The following is a 16,693-nucleotide window of genomic DNA, read 5'->3' on the forward strand; positions in this document are numbered from 1 at the left end:
CCAACCATCTGTGCCAAAAGAGCGACAGGCTTCGTTGCCTAAAACGACGTACGTAGAAAGATAATATTTATAAATTGACATTAATTCTTTGTACTCTGCACAGCACTCATCCTCGCCTCAGCAGTGCCTTAATAGGGAATTGAAAATGTGCAACAGGCAACAAGTCTTCTAGACCAGACTACACGCCACAATCGTAGTGGAGATGTAAACGTGCAACTCGACTATCTCGTCGGTACCAGGGATAAAGCATGTTCTAGATTCCTTCCATCCTTACTTCTCCAGTAGAACCACACTAGCAGCAAATGAAGGGTTTCGTGCCTGAGAATAAAGTTGCAACCACCAAAAAAGCACCGTCGAAAGCAGCATGTTGCATGTACCCGTTCGACAGTGTTTCATATGCTATGCTCCACTGAAAACAAACGTTCACACTCGCCGTCGATGGGTAGGGCAGGGTTTCAGGAAGTGAATAGAAGCATGGAGAGAAAAAATATACAAAAAATGCTTACGACATTCGTTTTCATCGCATTTTTGCAAGAATCGTTGAAGCACGAAACTATCCGTTGAAAGTAGTTGCTCTCTAGCTTTCGTTTCTTTTGGCTTAGTTCCAAACCTTTTTTTAAAATAATAATGAAAATGATTAAATAAACATGAATTATACACGACACCTTCAATGTTATTTACAGACAACTGCCACTCCACTACCGTGGTATTCAGACACAGAATTCTGCCAGTGTATGTCCGTAAGGCAAATACTACTGATGTGAAAAGCATAGCTCGTACACGCTGGAAAATACAAATGACATGCTTTTGTGAGTTGATGGATTCTGTTTTCTTGTTCGCAAACAACTCAACATTTTATACTAATTCTTGAGGATATGTTCTTTAAAAGTATTTGGCTTTCTATGGGTTTTGGCAAATGGCAATTTTGTAGCCTTCGTCTAATCTATCCGCTGTAAGCCCTGGTTAAAACCAAGATTGGTTTGTTTAAGTTCTTTTTATCGGCTCTTTTCAAAAGGTTCACCATGGTGGTGCGGCAGAGTATTGGGTGGTTCCATCGCAGAGCAGCCCTAAAATGTACACATAATTAGGTTATTAAAGGGAAAATTTATTCCCCTGTCGCTGGTTGGTCGCTTCGTTTGCGTGGAGGTAGCAGAGATCTCTAGCTTTAGCTTTGTTTGATTTCTTCGCAGATGCGCTGACGGAAGCCAGATTTTGAGAAAAAAATCGCGAGTTAAAAAGGAATATTGCTTTGGTGGTCTTGGAAATAAACTGAACAGAGTCATTTCCGAACTGAGAACACAATGAAGCGAGGAACTGCGCTTAATGCTGTTTATCGTTTTTGTCGAACCATCATGATTTGTCAAAATATTCTTCAATTTAATTCTTTCGTGGATCCCCATTACGGAATGAAGGTTTTAAAGGAATGGTCATTGAAGAAGAACAGGATATAAAGTTTTTTGCTGGGTTTAGATATATTGAACAGAAAAAAACCTTCAAACATGCACTAAATTTATTGTGTGTATGTTATACGAACTTTGATCGAAGACAATTCAAGCAAGTTGTCAATTTTATAAGTTGACTGTTCATAGAAAGTGTTACAACGTTGAAAGTACAGTTTGACGTACGTACAACGTACAGTACAATTTTGAAAAGAGAGATAACCGTTTAATTTTTACGTATATTCCGATGGTTGCTTAATATGTATTGCTTATTTTAACTAACAAGTTAAATTTAAACTGAAAATAACTGTAAAAAAATCGAAAAAAATTATTTACTCGTTTTGGTGAAGTAACTTTTATTTCCCAACATGCTGCCTAGTTTAATAATATGTTTTATTGAGAATGGGTACCGTTCTCAGCCAGCAAGTTCACACAGACTTGCCGTTCGCTAGGGGTGCATGTGTATCTGGTAAAGGAAGATGACACCATCAATAGGGAGCGTGAAAGATATCGACGACCAGAAATACCGAACGCCCGGAACCGGATGCCGGAAGCGGTACTTCAAATTTTAATCAAATTACAACCTAATTCAATATCAACTCCAACCATGGCAAGGGACGTAGCAGAGTGAAGCTGATTACGGGGGTTATCAGTTGGTTCACGAAGTTTTGATCGTTCAACGTTTGTTTTTAAAAGCAAAAGGACGGTCTCCGGTTGGTACATACATAGTAACATCCAGAAGAGGATATTGATATTGGTTTATATTTTGCCTGTACAAATGTTCGTTTATTTGATTCTTTTCCCCGCTAAAGAACACGGAATATCAAGCTTCATGAAAATATTTAAAAAGTAAATGATGAATAAAATAAACTAAATGCATTTTGACTAAACTAAATTAAACTTAAATAAAGACTTAACTAAAATTTTCGACTTTGAGCACTACTCACACTCATGGGAGTAGTTTGTCGGCATAACGCGTGTAATAGGTTTACTCATCGGGCAGTTAGCTGACATAGCTAAACTTAGGTAAATGTTTAGTTTGGTATAAGTATAATTCTGTTGATTTGCTTCTTTCGTTCGTTTAAATCTTCAAGCGAAGAGGGAAAACATGCAAGAAGACGTAGGCAAAAGTTTTAAGGTGCCAGATATGGAGGCAATTTGGTACAGTTCAACCAATGTGATAAAGATGCATGTGGGAAAACGTCTTTGAGATTCCCATCGAACTACACTAAATGTATACTAGCGCCATGATGCAGAGTGAAATATTTTCTAAAGGGCGCGGCAGAAATGCGATGGAATGCAATATCGGGGACGATGAGGAGGTGTCATTTGCTTGGTTTGCAAATCATCATCACCTGCATCAGTTGACGTGTCGAGAAGGGTGCAGGGGAGGTCACATGTGGTAGAATTTACGCGCGAATAGCAAGAGGAATCAAACACGGTATGGAGTGTGTGGGTGTAAAAATAGAATATTCATGATTCAATTTGTATACATAAAAAATGTCGCCAACTTGTTGGTGTATACAGCACATTATCATCTTTTCCACTCTTCTGTTAGATAGACGGATGCTACCGAACGTTATGACAGTTATCTGAACCATATTTCCTTTTTTGACGGTTCCTGAGCTGCACATAGTTTGGTTTGGTTTCACAGCGTGAAAACTGTTTTATTAGGTTTACCTGCATAGACCTGCAAGTGTCAGTCGAGCAGAAGCTTTTTCCTTCTTAGCCTTTCTGAACTTTGTAATGTGTTTTTGCAAGAAAATAGCCACGCAAATAAAGTGCTTTTAAGCAAATAGCGCTTAAGTAAACTGCTACTGAACCCAGTGACATGAATGCTTAATTTTAAGCTTTCATCTATGATTTGTTGAATAAATTGTACATCCTTGCTGTAAATGTAAAAGGCGTCCTATCGTCGGGTCCTACATCAAAACCACCCAATTCCAAGATTAAGAGCAGCGTTGTACTTTCCCACACCAGAACATTGGTCTTTTTCTGTTGAATTCGGTTTCGATTCTGTTCTTATTATACTTTTGAAAGATAAAACATAGTTTAGCACATATTTTGTGGCGACAAGAATTTGGTTTTGTACACATAGAGATGTGTCGAGCTACTGGTCTCACTGACAAAAACCTCAATTCGGACATAAACACAATGGTCCCAAAGAGAAACCCAAGGCCTCAAAGGATAACAAGACTGTTCGCTGGTGTGCTGAAAACTTCGTAAAATTCGATTACGCTGACAAACTTCTCTCACTAGCTTACGAGGGAATATCGAGCATGTGTATGTGACATTGACAGCAGAACTAATGGTGCTGTGTATGCATGCCACATAAGATATCTTATAATTAAACTGTTTTCTTTTAGTTTGCTTTGCGATGAAATAAAGGTTTTCCCGCTATGGCGTTGACTGTCGGAAAAGGCAATCCTTTTCTGTGTGCCGCTATCTCGCCTAGCGTCCGTAGCCCGGACGGTGTTTACACAGCGTCTAGTTTCATGAGTGAGTAAAAGTTTTTAATCTTTTATCCAAAAACGCCCTTCCAGCTTCTCGGCAACCTTCCAATCTGTGCTACAAAACTATCCGACCAACATCCCTTAATTTAGGTAGTTTAAAAACATGCTTCTCGATTTAAATCTCTTCGGTCGATAGTCTTAGAGGATTGTGGAGAAAGTCAAACCATCAGATTCGAACCCTCCGGGAAGCCCCTTAAATCCTTCTCATTGGGTCGGAAGCCGTTCCATACAATCTCTAACGGTCGATTGTGGTATGTTTGTGACAAATTTTATAACTTCTATCCAGTAATCGAGAAACCGAATTCACGTTGGCTCCCATCGGGTTCCTATACTTAGTAGCAATCGGTGGGGACTGGGAACCGTGTTTTCGTTTTTGCTGATTTCATTTTATTACCAGACTTCATCGACCGCCCAGTCTGGGCGGTTCGACAAAGAAAGGATTAAACGCTGCAAAGATTTCGGATGCGAGTCAGTGACCTCTAACATCTTAACATAACTATATCCGTGCAAGTGTAACTAACGTCGATTTCCCTTTTCGCTTAATGAGAGGTGACCGTTAGTTCCATGTCAGGCTTTGTGTGTTGAGTAGAATCTGAACGTAAATTTATTTAAAATTCAAGTGCTTCGTAAAACCCTTAGATTCACCAATTCCGATAAAATAAAATTTTCTACGTGATTTAAATCTTTAATTTAAATTTAAAGAACAAAATTAATGAACACACTCTAAATTGGTTTGTTTCGAACAATCGCTCTATTTGTCGTGCCTCATCTAATGTTTTATGTTTTACGTTTTACGTCGTCATACATGGCCGCTATGCGTCATACTTTGGTAATTTTTGTTTTTAAGAAAGTACATAATAAGATTTAACTAAAGACAAGATGTGGGTGTGAATTTATTGTTTGGAACTGGTGGTGATTTCATATGGTGAACTGAATATGGTGACCTTATTTAATTTTTTTTGTTGATGGGCATTCTGTTTCTATGCCATTTATATTTACTGTACTGAAGGGTAGATATTTCTCTAGTTTGGTAGATATTTCCGATCCTTGTGTTGATTACCATTCTCTTTTGCATAGAAATACCTTAACATATTAATATAATTAAGCTCATGAAGCAGAAACTGAATCGCAGCGCAGTTAAGTAAAAGCGGGTGACTTTTAGCGAAATTCTTTGAAAAGTATTTCTCTATCAAAAAGTTTCCAAAAGGTTTTGTTATCCCTCTTATTGCCAGTTTCTGATGATCTAGCATGTCGGAAACAATAATACCCGGCCTCCTTCATCGAAGCTGTCGTACGTGCCTGTTGTTAGTAGACGTGATTGTGACGAGGCAATGTCCTGTAACCTGAGAACATGGGGTAAATTGAGTTATATTTCCCATTAAAGCATTTTATGGTTGCTGATGGCTGTATTCCAATCAGCCTTAGTTTGGACCCACGACAGTAAAGGCCCGGACGTAATACAGACATAAATCAATATTTTTGATGAAGAAAGTTCCTTCGATTGTGGAAAAGTTTATCTGATTAGTGCGTTATTTCGAATGATCGGCGAAACGGAATACAAAGAACGAATCAGAAGTGATTTCCAAATGGTTTTTGTTAACGGTTTCCGAAACATATTTTCAGAAACCGTTGTTTTAGATAGTGTGACGTTAAAAACGAAATGACGTTAACGAAATGAACATACATATTTTAATACGAGACTTACATCAAAGGTGTATGTATACAAAAGGCATCAAATCCTAGTTCATTCTACTAGTAAAGTCTATTGAAATATCTTAAAACCAGCTATACTTTAATTTTTCAATTAAGGTAAAATCAATCTTCTAATATAATCGTTTAAACACATCCAAATATTCGACAAATATGATGATGTTGCTAAAACTGGATACTGTAAGCATAAGTCATAAAGTGCTTCGAAGCAGAATGAAAAATGCTGTTCTGCATCACGGTCTAAACTTGAACCGTGGGTCTTGGAACCTTGGTTAGCTTGGCTTCTTAATTAATTTCGTTGATTTCTTTTTGTATAATCTGATAAAACAAGTAGAGGTGTACTAGCGCCAATCTAAAGTTTTGTGTATCAGGGACAACGTGTTTCCTTAGTAAACTCGAAAAAGTGAAGTATTCATCAAACTTCGAAAGTGGGTGTGGCAAATCCCCGTTCCATTTATGCTCTTTGCTTTCTCTTGTTGTTGTTTATTTGAAGCATGAGCGGACAATAGCGCACTTCAGGAAGATTGCGTAATGGACAGTTAACATCGACATTAACACATTCTGGTAGTACGTTTAGGAATCTTGAATTGATATAGGTGCTGGTCGTGACCCGCTCTTTCGTTCTAATGGTTATGTAATCTGCATATTTCATTTCCAAGTTTCTAGTGGTATTTTACCGGCAACTAGCGGTATTTCAAAGAACTGTAATAGTAGAAGTGACCACCAAGTCACCTAAGTCTGCAGGTCCGCTAGTTGTATAAGGTTCCAATATTATATCTTCTTAAATCGAAAAGGCACCTTCTTCATGTAGCCTCATCAGAAATGGCTCGATGAAATTTTTTTCCAATGACCCTATCGATAGTTCGATAAAATTTTGCAATGGTTGAGAAACTTTAGTGGCAGTTCATCGAATGACCAGCATAAGTGTGCTCTTCTGTTTGTTTTGGTAGAACTCCGTAAATCCAAAAATAATATTAATATTTGAATACCGTTCACCACTTACCCAGCAGCATGATCATGATCTTGGAATCATGGTGCCACGCAGCATAATAGGCTGTGATGCTCACAATGTCACGTAGAAGCAAACTCCCTATTCGTCGTTTGTGTAGCGTATTGGGGAAAAGCGGTGCGAAGGTTCACTGGTTGAACTGAGTCTGTTTGATAGCATAATCTCCAGTTGCGTTCACTCGGACACGTCTGATGGATTAACGGTATTCGCTAATGTAGCAGACTCTGTTAGTTGACGCAGGCGGACACCTTCTCGTATAGCTGAAGGATGGGATAGGCGGCAACAACGCAAACAAACATCGTCATAGGGTACGAGGACGTAATTCAATAAAATCAACGAGGGTCGTACCGGTCGAACTGACGCTAAGTTCTGAGTAGAAGTGATATTTTATAAATCAAGAATGCTTTTTTGTTGAAAGATTTGTTGGGTGCTGTTCTGGAGTGTTTTGAAAAGTTTCATCATTGAGGTAGACAATTAATTAAATTTTTGATACCCTTTTTAAATGATGGCAGAACTTGGAAAACACAAACTGTCGTCGGAAAATTGTATTGCCTAGCGGCTGTGCTATGTTTTGCTATGCTATGCTAAGTTTACCCTGTAGCATTGTATCATGGCAGGTCAACAAAAACAGCGAAGAAACAAGCTCAAATGCTATGAGACAAACATTGAACTATCAATGCGTTTCGGCGCCTAAAAGTAACTGAACTAAAAGTCGTGTGGATAAAACAAGAATAATTGGGCAAAGATATTCTCTGCCCGGCAAATGTTGCTCACACACTATTGGTGGTTTGCCTCTTAGACTTTCATAAACACTAGGTAACCGGGTTGCAAACACAGGGTTGAGATCCATCATTTTATTGTTGTTTTTTTGCTCGTTATCTGTTTATTCTATGTTCGATGGCTAAGCGAATCATTTGAGAGTTGCTTGTTTTCAATTTCAAACTCTTTTCCCTGCATGACACATAATTTTTTGGTTTCAGACGATCCTTAAATTTTATTGAAAGATGTTATTCTGGTGGTTTTGTAAGGCTCTAAGCTTGGTTGAGTACGACCACGAAAAAAAGATGTACACATTTTCGCGCTTGAGAGCGCTGTAGCTAGTATATCTATAAATTTTATTGATCTATATACTTTACAATGATTATGCCAAAGGCATGGATCGGTGGGGTTTACTAGGCCCAAAGGCAACCCACATCTGAATGCTGGCTGTACGTAATGGGCTTATTGGATCAATACACTTATAGAACTTCGCTTCTTCTGCTATAAAAGTGAAGAGCGCGGCACTGAGTAGAATGCGTGAAACGACCATACAACAAGACATGTTGCAATGAAAAAGCAAATGGGATCGAAATAGCAGTTGAAAGCTATATTTTTCTGTCCATTTGAGTAGAAGCAACACTGACTCTCAACCACCTATCAAATTTCTGTTGAATGCATAGATTTCTGTTGAATGCATAGATGTCGAGTAAAGGTTGGTTTTTCTATCAATAAAACCATCAAATATCAAATATAACGGCACAGGAAATATTAATAAAAAAAAGCGCAAGTGATAAAGCGAAAATAGAATCGTTTCGTTCCCAATAAAACATCGAAACATAAAATTGTGTGCTTCAAATCAAAACCATGACAAACACACTGAAACGTCCGACTTTATCGCAATTTGCTCTCCATCACGCTTATGCGATGAATTAGTTTAGCATTAAACGTTCTTCTTGGCCATTTAATAGTTGCTAGGTTTTTGAATAAGTGTTTATATGGCTATGACGGAACGACCGATAACCATTAGTTGGTACATACGTACTTTTCGGTATTTTCCAGAAGCTTTGATTATTTTAATAGATACTCAATCGTTTTAATTAAACATATTAGTTTGCAATAAGCATATTACGTAATTGTTTCCAATGACTTTTCGTATAACAACAACTTAATTCTTTGGGAAACCATAAGGTAGTTATGTAATTAAAAGTTTATTTTAAAATTTGTAAACCAGACGAATTACTTTAGGGTTCCGATTTCTGCTAAAAATGTCATATATTCTGCAATATACAACAGATTTAATAGTTAGTAAATGGACTATTGTAGAGATTCTACGGTTAGAAGCAGTGACATTCATTTAATACCAAGGCATTATACAGAAGATATGTATCATGGTAACTAAACTCAACCTTCACATGAAATTATGATTTCCCTTATCGATTGCCACTGACGATAACTTTTGCCTCTGTCCGTCCGCGTCCGCGTATGGCCTGTCCACAAAATGTACCAGGGAATTGTCAGCACCTTACTACAGATTAGTGTTGGTGAACACGGTATTTGAGTAATATATGACAGTATGTTTAAGTGATGCAATACAATAGCCGTCTTGGGCAGCCCAGTTTAATATTAAAAGAGGATCAAGAATCAAAAAAGGTTAACTAAGTAAATCAACGTTATCGAAATCGCGCTCTTCGAAAGTAGTCGTTATAGTAGCTATTCATGGGCGATCCAAGAGCCTGTCCGAAATGGTATTTAATTAAAATATCAACTGTTTTCCATTTTGCACACCTTTAATGCGAAAGTCATCTTGTCCCACGATGCCCATGCCTAACGAAGAGGTAGTCGTTTACAAATCCTTGCTGGGAGTACCGTAACAACTTTTTACTAGTCGCCATCAATGCTGGCATAAATGACGGGCATCTCCTTCTATCGAAACGATGGCGAAATGAAAATTACCGGACAACGACTAAATAAATATTATTCTATTCGCTGGCGTGCGTGGTGGAATTCGCAGAAAGCCCACAACCGAACTCTCGCACTGCCACTCCCAGAAAGGTTCCATGAGGTGTACCAGGGGTGCGATTGCGAAGAACCATCGCAGAGCCCACTTGCCGAGCCCAACGAGCCATTTGTTGACGTGGAGTAAACTACACGCAAAAGAGCCACGCGTTAGTAGCGCATTTTGAAACACAACATTTTACCCAAAATAGTTGACACGTCGGGCCACCGCGTTCGACACGTGCATGTTAAGAATTTCCGGGAAGTTGAGGATGGCTGGTTGGTCTATTTAGGAGACGACGGCTGACACGCTCCCACTCGAGATTCGCGCCCTGCGTTCCTACTCAACGACACTTGGAACGATTTTCGAGCTGTTGTTTCACGGTGTACAATAAATATGCCACTGACGGAGCCTGATAAATCGGAGTCGAAGCTTGGTCGTGACGGTGAAGTTCGCTTGTGCAAGGCAAACAGAACGACAATGCTTCTACTGGTTGATTCACGGTGCGCAGGGTGTGCTAAGCACTCCAGCACTCGCCCGATGTAGGGTTAAGATAGGTTGTTGCACGGAAAGTACTGTACTGGCCAGCAAGTTACAAGCGAAATGTGTGAAACTACTAGTTTGAACTGCACACCACATTTTACAAACAACGCTAACCAGTCTTCACCAGATGTTCTATCATACGCGTCAGATTATTTAGGCACACGCCTTCAGCTGAGCTTCATTTAGATGGTTATTGCAGATCGAATTTTCTTATGGAGACGCCAGGTTCCCCACATGAACCGTGACACACATGGAGACGCCAGGTTCAGTGGTCATTGAGCCCCACCTGGCGCCTCCATTCCGAACAAGAAGAAACGGAATTTTGGTCGTTTTTCGATCACTGCATGGTTCAAATTGATCATTTCTTGTCAGTATCGATCTGAATTCACGGTTTTACCAGGTTTTAGGAGCTTGTGTTACACCACACCTTTCTGGTCCCATCATAAAGTCCTTTATTGAAGTCCTTCGACGCTCTTTCCTCGTTAAGTCAAAATCGCCATTTTGAAATTTGTTGAACCACTCAAAGCACTGCCATCTTCCAGAAACAAGCTTCGACAAGCATTTGAGGTGATTCTGTAACAGTTTTCTTCAACAGGTAGCAGAAAAATAATAATCGCCGCAAAACGACATTTTCTTGTACAAAAGCCGACATGGTCTAACCTCTTCAAAGGCAAGTTATAAACCAAATTTATTTCTTTTTCGACTTGAAATCATTTGCCTAATGTCAAAACAAGGCAATGTTGCCAAAAAAGCAAAACTAGAAGGTCCAAATTGACAGGTAGAGCCATCTTTTTAACAGTCTGATTCTCATGTTATAAATATATAATGAATGTAAATGTTATTATGTAAAGTTATTTACCCACTTCAAACGCACATTGTTGAGTTTTATTGGGTTGACTACTGGTTTTTTCCAGTTATTTTCACATTATTGCGCATTTAGGTTTTCATTCGTTAGCAAAACAAATTGTGTTGAATTCCCAAATAATTGCCAAATTTTCGTGAAGTACTTCTAAATGAAAAGTGCATTGAGTGACAGATAAATTGATTGGTTTATCGATTCAATCGACTAATTGCTATGATGGTGGAGTCAACCCTGCATGCAGCGCATCGTTTAGTGTTTAATAGAAACGAAACAGCATTGCATGGCAAGCAATGCAATGCTCCGTGTTCCGTAGCAGAAACCATCGAACCACACGTGAGTAGTGACCAAAGTAGCCGCATGAAACAGATCTTAGTAATTTTGTTGTTTTTTCTTTGTTGAAAATATCAGGATACCCGTAGTTTCGGCCCGGAACTGACACGTTTGAGTTGGATACAGAATAGATGCGAATCGAGGTTTTAGTGCGCCCTACTACCGCATGATCGCTATGGATATGTTGAAATCGTCGGTAACGGAGTGGAAATAGGAAAAACAATTCTCCTATAGCAAAGGCACCAAAAGGAACAAATAAAAACTAACGTCATTGTAGAAAACGGCATGCCATATTCACGATGACTCCGTGTGGTGTGTATCATGTGAAGGTGAGCAAGTAGTAGATGATTATTCTAGCTGCTCTTCGGAAAATATCTTCGTCGAATGCTAACATTCTGAAGGTTGAGGCTAAAAGATTCGTGCGGTGAGGAAGTGAGAGGAGTCCCAGAGCCCGTTGATGGCACTTTGGGCTAAAGCGCCGTCAGCAACACGGAAAGCCGCCGATAAAAAGGAATCCAATAAAGGAGTAAGCGCTCCGAAACGAATGATCACTGTATGATGGGCGAACAATCGGAACGTTGCTGGATGGTGGAAACAGACCCAAATGTGTGAATCTCCGACATTTTCTGTGGAAGATCCGTTGTATAACGTGAACAGAATCGAGGGAGCTGGCAAAGAATATTTCGGCGAATATGGAATAAAATGAATAAAAGGGAATAAACAAAGGAATAATAAAAGTAAATTGAGTGCTACATGTGCATCATAGGGATTTTTGCCTTTTTTGGGTGACCTGTAGATAGTGCCGTTCATTGTCCTTGCGGCGAACCATAGTCTGGCACGACGTTCGATAGTGACTAGCGGTAGCTCTTAGCCCCGAACGGAACGAGGCAGCTGAGAGCAGCGAGATGATACTTCGAATGTTGGAGACCAGAAGGTGGGTTGGTGAGAAGGTTTCCTCAACAGGATAATCGAACAAGACCCACATAAAAACAGGCAATCCAGGGAGCAACTGCTCGCCGCTGCCTTCAGATTGAACGTTACATTTCCGGAATGCATAAGGTAGCGTGTATTTGAATCAAGGGGAGCAAACATATTTGGATAACCTAAACCAGCCGGTGGATGTACTTTGGCAGATGCCGACGGTTGGTGATGATGAACCGTGGAAAATACTGCAAACGGAAACTTCGATTATTGATACAACCATCAGACACACCTGATGCTCTATGGTGGGTGCTTGTTAGGTTTCTTTGGGGCGTCGTATGTGCTTGCATTCATATGTTGGAGTTTGTTTTCCGTATAGCATTTGGCCTTCCCCCTTTCCCTTTCCATTCCCATAGATTATTTTTTATCCTTAAATTAACAAACGTTCCACAAATGTTTTTTTTCCATATTTTCGACTGTTGCTTATAAAACTATAACTAAAATATCTGACCATATAAACAATCGGACCATATAAACAATCTGACCATATAAACGGATCATATTTTCCAATTCAATTTTTCAGTATTCAATTTATTCTATCTATTGAAAGAGATTCCCCCGCTGAGAGAGTAGTCGGTAATGCTTGTCGTTGTCACGCGGTTGGCCATAGTTTCGATTCGCGATACCGGCGTGACAGGGGGGTTGGCGCGGGTCTAACAACCCATCCCGTAAAAAACACACCGTTACAGAAAGCAACAGACTACCAATTTGTTTGCTTTAACCGACAGTTTTTGTCGTTTTTTGTCATCATTCTTTTCAAACAATTTTGTCATTAAATTAAAACGGAGTCTTGTATTCAGGAAACTGTCCAATAGTGATTGTTACCTTGCCTCTCGCTGCACCGTCTTATTTAAATAATGTTTTATTCCATTAAATAATTACAATTAGTTACACTAGTCAAAATTTATCATTACGAATGGTAAGATGATACGATACACTTTGGTTTGTGTTTAATGAATACTTTTACTATACTTCCATATTGTTCGAACCATTGAATCGCATTTATAGGATTTCCAAATATAATATAATCTTGCCAACACTTAAACGAATTCGTCACCGGCTAGGTTTAACGAGGAACGCATAGTTTAGGCAGAAAAAGACAGACTTCAATCTAGCATAAGATAAAAGATAACAGAAAAGAGATAAGAAACAGCATCTTCTATCGTTAGATGTAGTGGAGTGGATTTCCGGTAGTTTTGACGTACTTAGAAAGAATGTTTAGGATCCAGTTAAATTGGTTCTAGAGATCACTGTCAAGCAGTGTTCAGTTAAAATTAAAACAAAATATTTATTTGACTTTGGTACACTAGAAAAACTGTACATTGAAACAAATGTTACACATTAAGGTATTTTCAGAGGTTTGAAAATTTTCAAATATAATTCAATCAAAGTGCAAACAATGCTTACCAACTGCCTCATGTTACGCAGTTGTGAAAAGCTGAACCATTGATTGAACCCGTTGCAATAACGTAGTAAATAAACTTTTCATAACTGGACTTGTGTTGTATTCATCTTTCGTTAAATGAGCGTGACTATACCAACGAGCCGTATGTGAAACGGGAGATGCAATTAAATTAAACTAGCAATTTTCATAAATTCCACGCATAGACGAAAGCATTTAATTCAATTATTCATGAAACCAATTTATGATTTTCCACTTCTTAAACGAGCTGTGCGGCGTTGTGGCAGCAAACCTGCGTTTGCCTGCCTAACAAACACGTGTTGTTTGATAAACTCATACAAAAACTCATATTATTGCTGAAATAAAAAAAATACTCGAACCATTTCACTCGAGGGTTTTTATAGAGCATATAATTAGAGAAAAGGGTGGGAAGGCGTTGAGTGAATTAAATTATGCGAGACGTAACCTCTCCTTTAAAGTGTTTTATACACAATGTACTCTCCATAGGTGCTGGATTTGTTTAGCTCCGCTTGTTGATGGTATTTCAGGTGTTGCACATTTCAAAACTCGACGTTGAAGAGTCGTTTGTACTTGTTGGTTGTTCAGAAACAGTAAGTTGACAAAATAAGAAATGCTTGTACTTACCGGCATAGTTTGACTACCGTGAAGAGATGTTATTGCAGCTTGAGCTTCTTGATGCGAGGTAAATTTAACAAAGGCGCAACCTAAAAGAAGTGAATAAAGGTATAACATGTTAAATCTTATTGTCTTAGCAAATGCAGGATAACAATCAATTCTAATATTTCACCAAAAAATTACCCAACGTTTTTTTAATATAAATCTAACAAATGCAGGATTTGACTCTATATCTTTTATCTTGAATTATAGGGATAAGTTCATACTTCGTTTTCCAAATAGTTGTTCCGATTTTATCAGCGTAGAAAAACAACATATTTTTCGTCATGTTCGTCTCATTGATGAACTAATGGAAAACTCAGCTCGTATGGTCGAATTGTAGGTTTGTTAATACTGGACTTTTGTTATAAGTAAAATTGTGCATACACATAAGTTTTTTTTGTATTTATTTTACAATTTTTAGTGCATGTTCCTTTGCCAATCGTTAACCTGTTAATCAATCGTTAACCTTGACCCACCCGTAAAAACACAACGTTACAGCAAGCAACAGAGAATAACATTGTCTCTGTTGCAGACCATGACCGCTCGGCGGTTGTAATTGTCGGAGAAGAAGAACAATCTCTTATCACGGCAGAGGGCCAACGAAGAAGATGGTACGTCATTTGAAAACGTTATCAACCGATATCTACACAATATCTACCTGTAATGAATATTGATTCAAATCAAGGGAGTGTTTTTTTACACAAATTGGCATTAATTGAAATTCTACGAAGAGCGTTCGTTGGACTGACGTTAGTTTTATGAAAAGTAGAAGAAAGTTTTATGCAAAGCTGAAAAGTATGGTAAAAATACTGAAACAAATCTTCGGAATCGAAACCATTCATTTAATTTCAAGAGATAGTCATAGCAGCACAAATAAACTGAATATGGTAACATTATGCTTTCAGCACTACCTCCAGGCATGCGACGGACATTAGAACATGTTGAAAGATGAAACAATCAATAGAGCCTTCATCTGTGAAGGCAATAATTGCTTCGTACTCAGAACGGATGACTGATTGGGTCTTTAGTGATGCTCTTTTGCTTTCAGTACCAATGACAGTACAAGAAAGCTTTCGATAAGTATATATATTTCATAACAATATTTTGAACTTTTATGAAACAATGTATAAAAAGGCTTGTTCTTTTATATTTTTAAAAACACTATCATGTTGATTTTAAGCGCAAAGCAACGTTTTCATTTTCTCTATATCCAGCAAAAAACAATCTGAAAAAAGCTGGTTCCGATAGTTTCTTGTTCTTGGGCCAACCAGATCCTTCGCCACGAATCACTTGAGTCAAATGGTATTCAAGACACGAAACTTTTCCAGCTTTTGGAATTATCTAGACTTTTGCGATGGAATTCTCTCAATGTCCCGAGTCCACTTGGCCGCTGGTCCACTGGAGGCAAGGTTCATGAAACGCCAACGCGAATGTTGGAGATGCCTGTTGAAGCACGTAGAAGGAATGAATAAAATTAATTATCTTATTTATCACGAGACTAAATTTGAATTCACTGTCAGACACTGGTTGAATGCACTGGTTGGAGCACAACACGAACCACTCTGGAGTGTTCATCGCATTCGAAGCTGTCTTTAGTCGCTTCTGGAATAATAGAATTACGCTTGGTTTTGTATACAAATATTTCTCAGCGACAGTCCAGTTCTTATCAGAGGCTTCTTAGAAAGTTATTTAAGTTGAATTATTGCAGTGGATAAGCGAATTAACAGTAGTGTTGTTTTAGTAGTTTTGATTGCAATATGTATGTCTACAATCAACACTTATCAAGATATACGGTAACTTTTGATATTTAAATAATTCGATACTTAAATAATAATATTTGATAATTGAGTTAAATTTTTAGTGATCACATATCACGTATTATAATTCCGCATTTTGGACTATTTTAAACTTTTACACTGCTTCAAATGCATTTTCCTTATTTACAGTGAGTTAGTTATAATTGCAAATAATTATAATGCTTCGAGATGCTTGAACACGAATGAAACAGTAACAAATAACAACAGATGTTCATCGATTAGATTTTCAAGTCAGCGAACGGAAAACTATTCGACTATTTGAAAATCGTTCACAATCATATAATGCAAGGACATTCCCTTCGTTCGTTCTTCTCAATTGAACTCAGTGCGATGTACTTCCCAAACGAATATCCGATTTTTTGCTGTCGTGTTGGACGCCTCAGATTGGTTTGCACTTGGTTTGGTAGATTAAAATTCAATTGGATGATTTTTCTCAATCAATTCAATTCCTTTTCCGTTTGCGGATGGCATAAAAAAATGTGAGAACCACAGCTACTCGTTCCTGTTTTTCACGAGAAGTAGCGTTATAGTTGTCTATCCAAAGGAATTCTGCAGGTTGCTAGTAGATGTGTTTTTGTGCAACATATCGTTGAACAAAAAATTTTTGTCTTCTTCCAAAAAAAATTTTAAAGTCTCTGGGCACTGTGCATCACA

The 16,693-nt window shown here is 38.3% G+C and overlaps 1 protein-coding gene across 3 annotated transcripts in view; it reads right to left on the reverse strand.

The window, feature by feature from the left end:
* LOC131206505 (CUGBP Elav-like family member 4) overlaps positions 1-16,693 on the reverse strand; it is a 120,495-nt gene that overhangs the window by 13,431 nt on the left and 90,371 nt on the right. For all 3 annotated transcript variants that reach the window (XM_058199081.1, XM_058199083.1, XM_058199082.1), the window contains exon 4: positions 14,190-14,269. In XM_058199081.1, coding sequence (XP_058055064.1) covers positions 14,190-14,269 — 80 coding nt within the window. The remainder of the gene's footprint in view (positions 1-14,189; positions 14,270-16,693) is intronic.

Source organism: Anopheles bellator, chromosome 1 (genome assembly GCF_943735745.2).
Source record: "Anopheles bellator chromosome 1, idAnoBellAS_SP24_06.2, whole genome shotgun sequence".
Lineage (NCBI taxonomy): Eukaryota > Metazoa > Arthropoda > Insecta > Diptera > Culicidae > Anopheles > Anopheles bellator.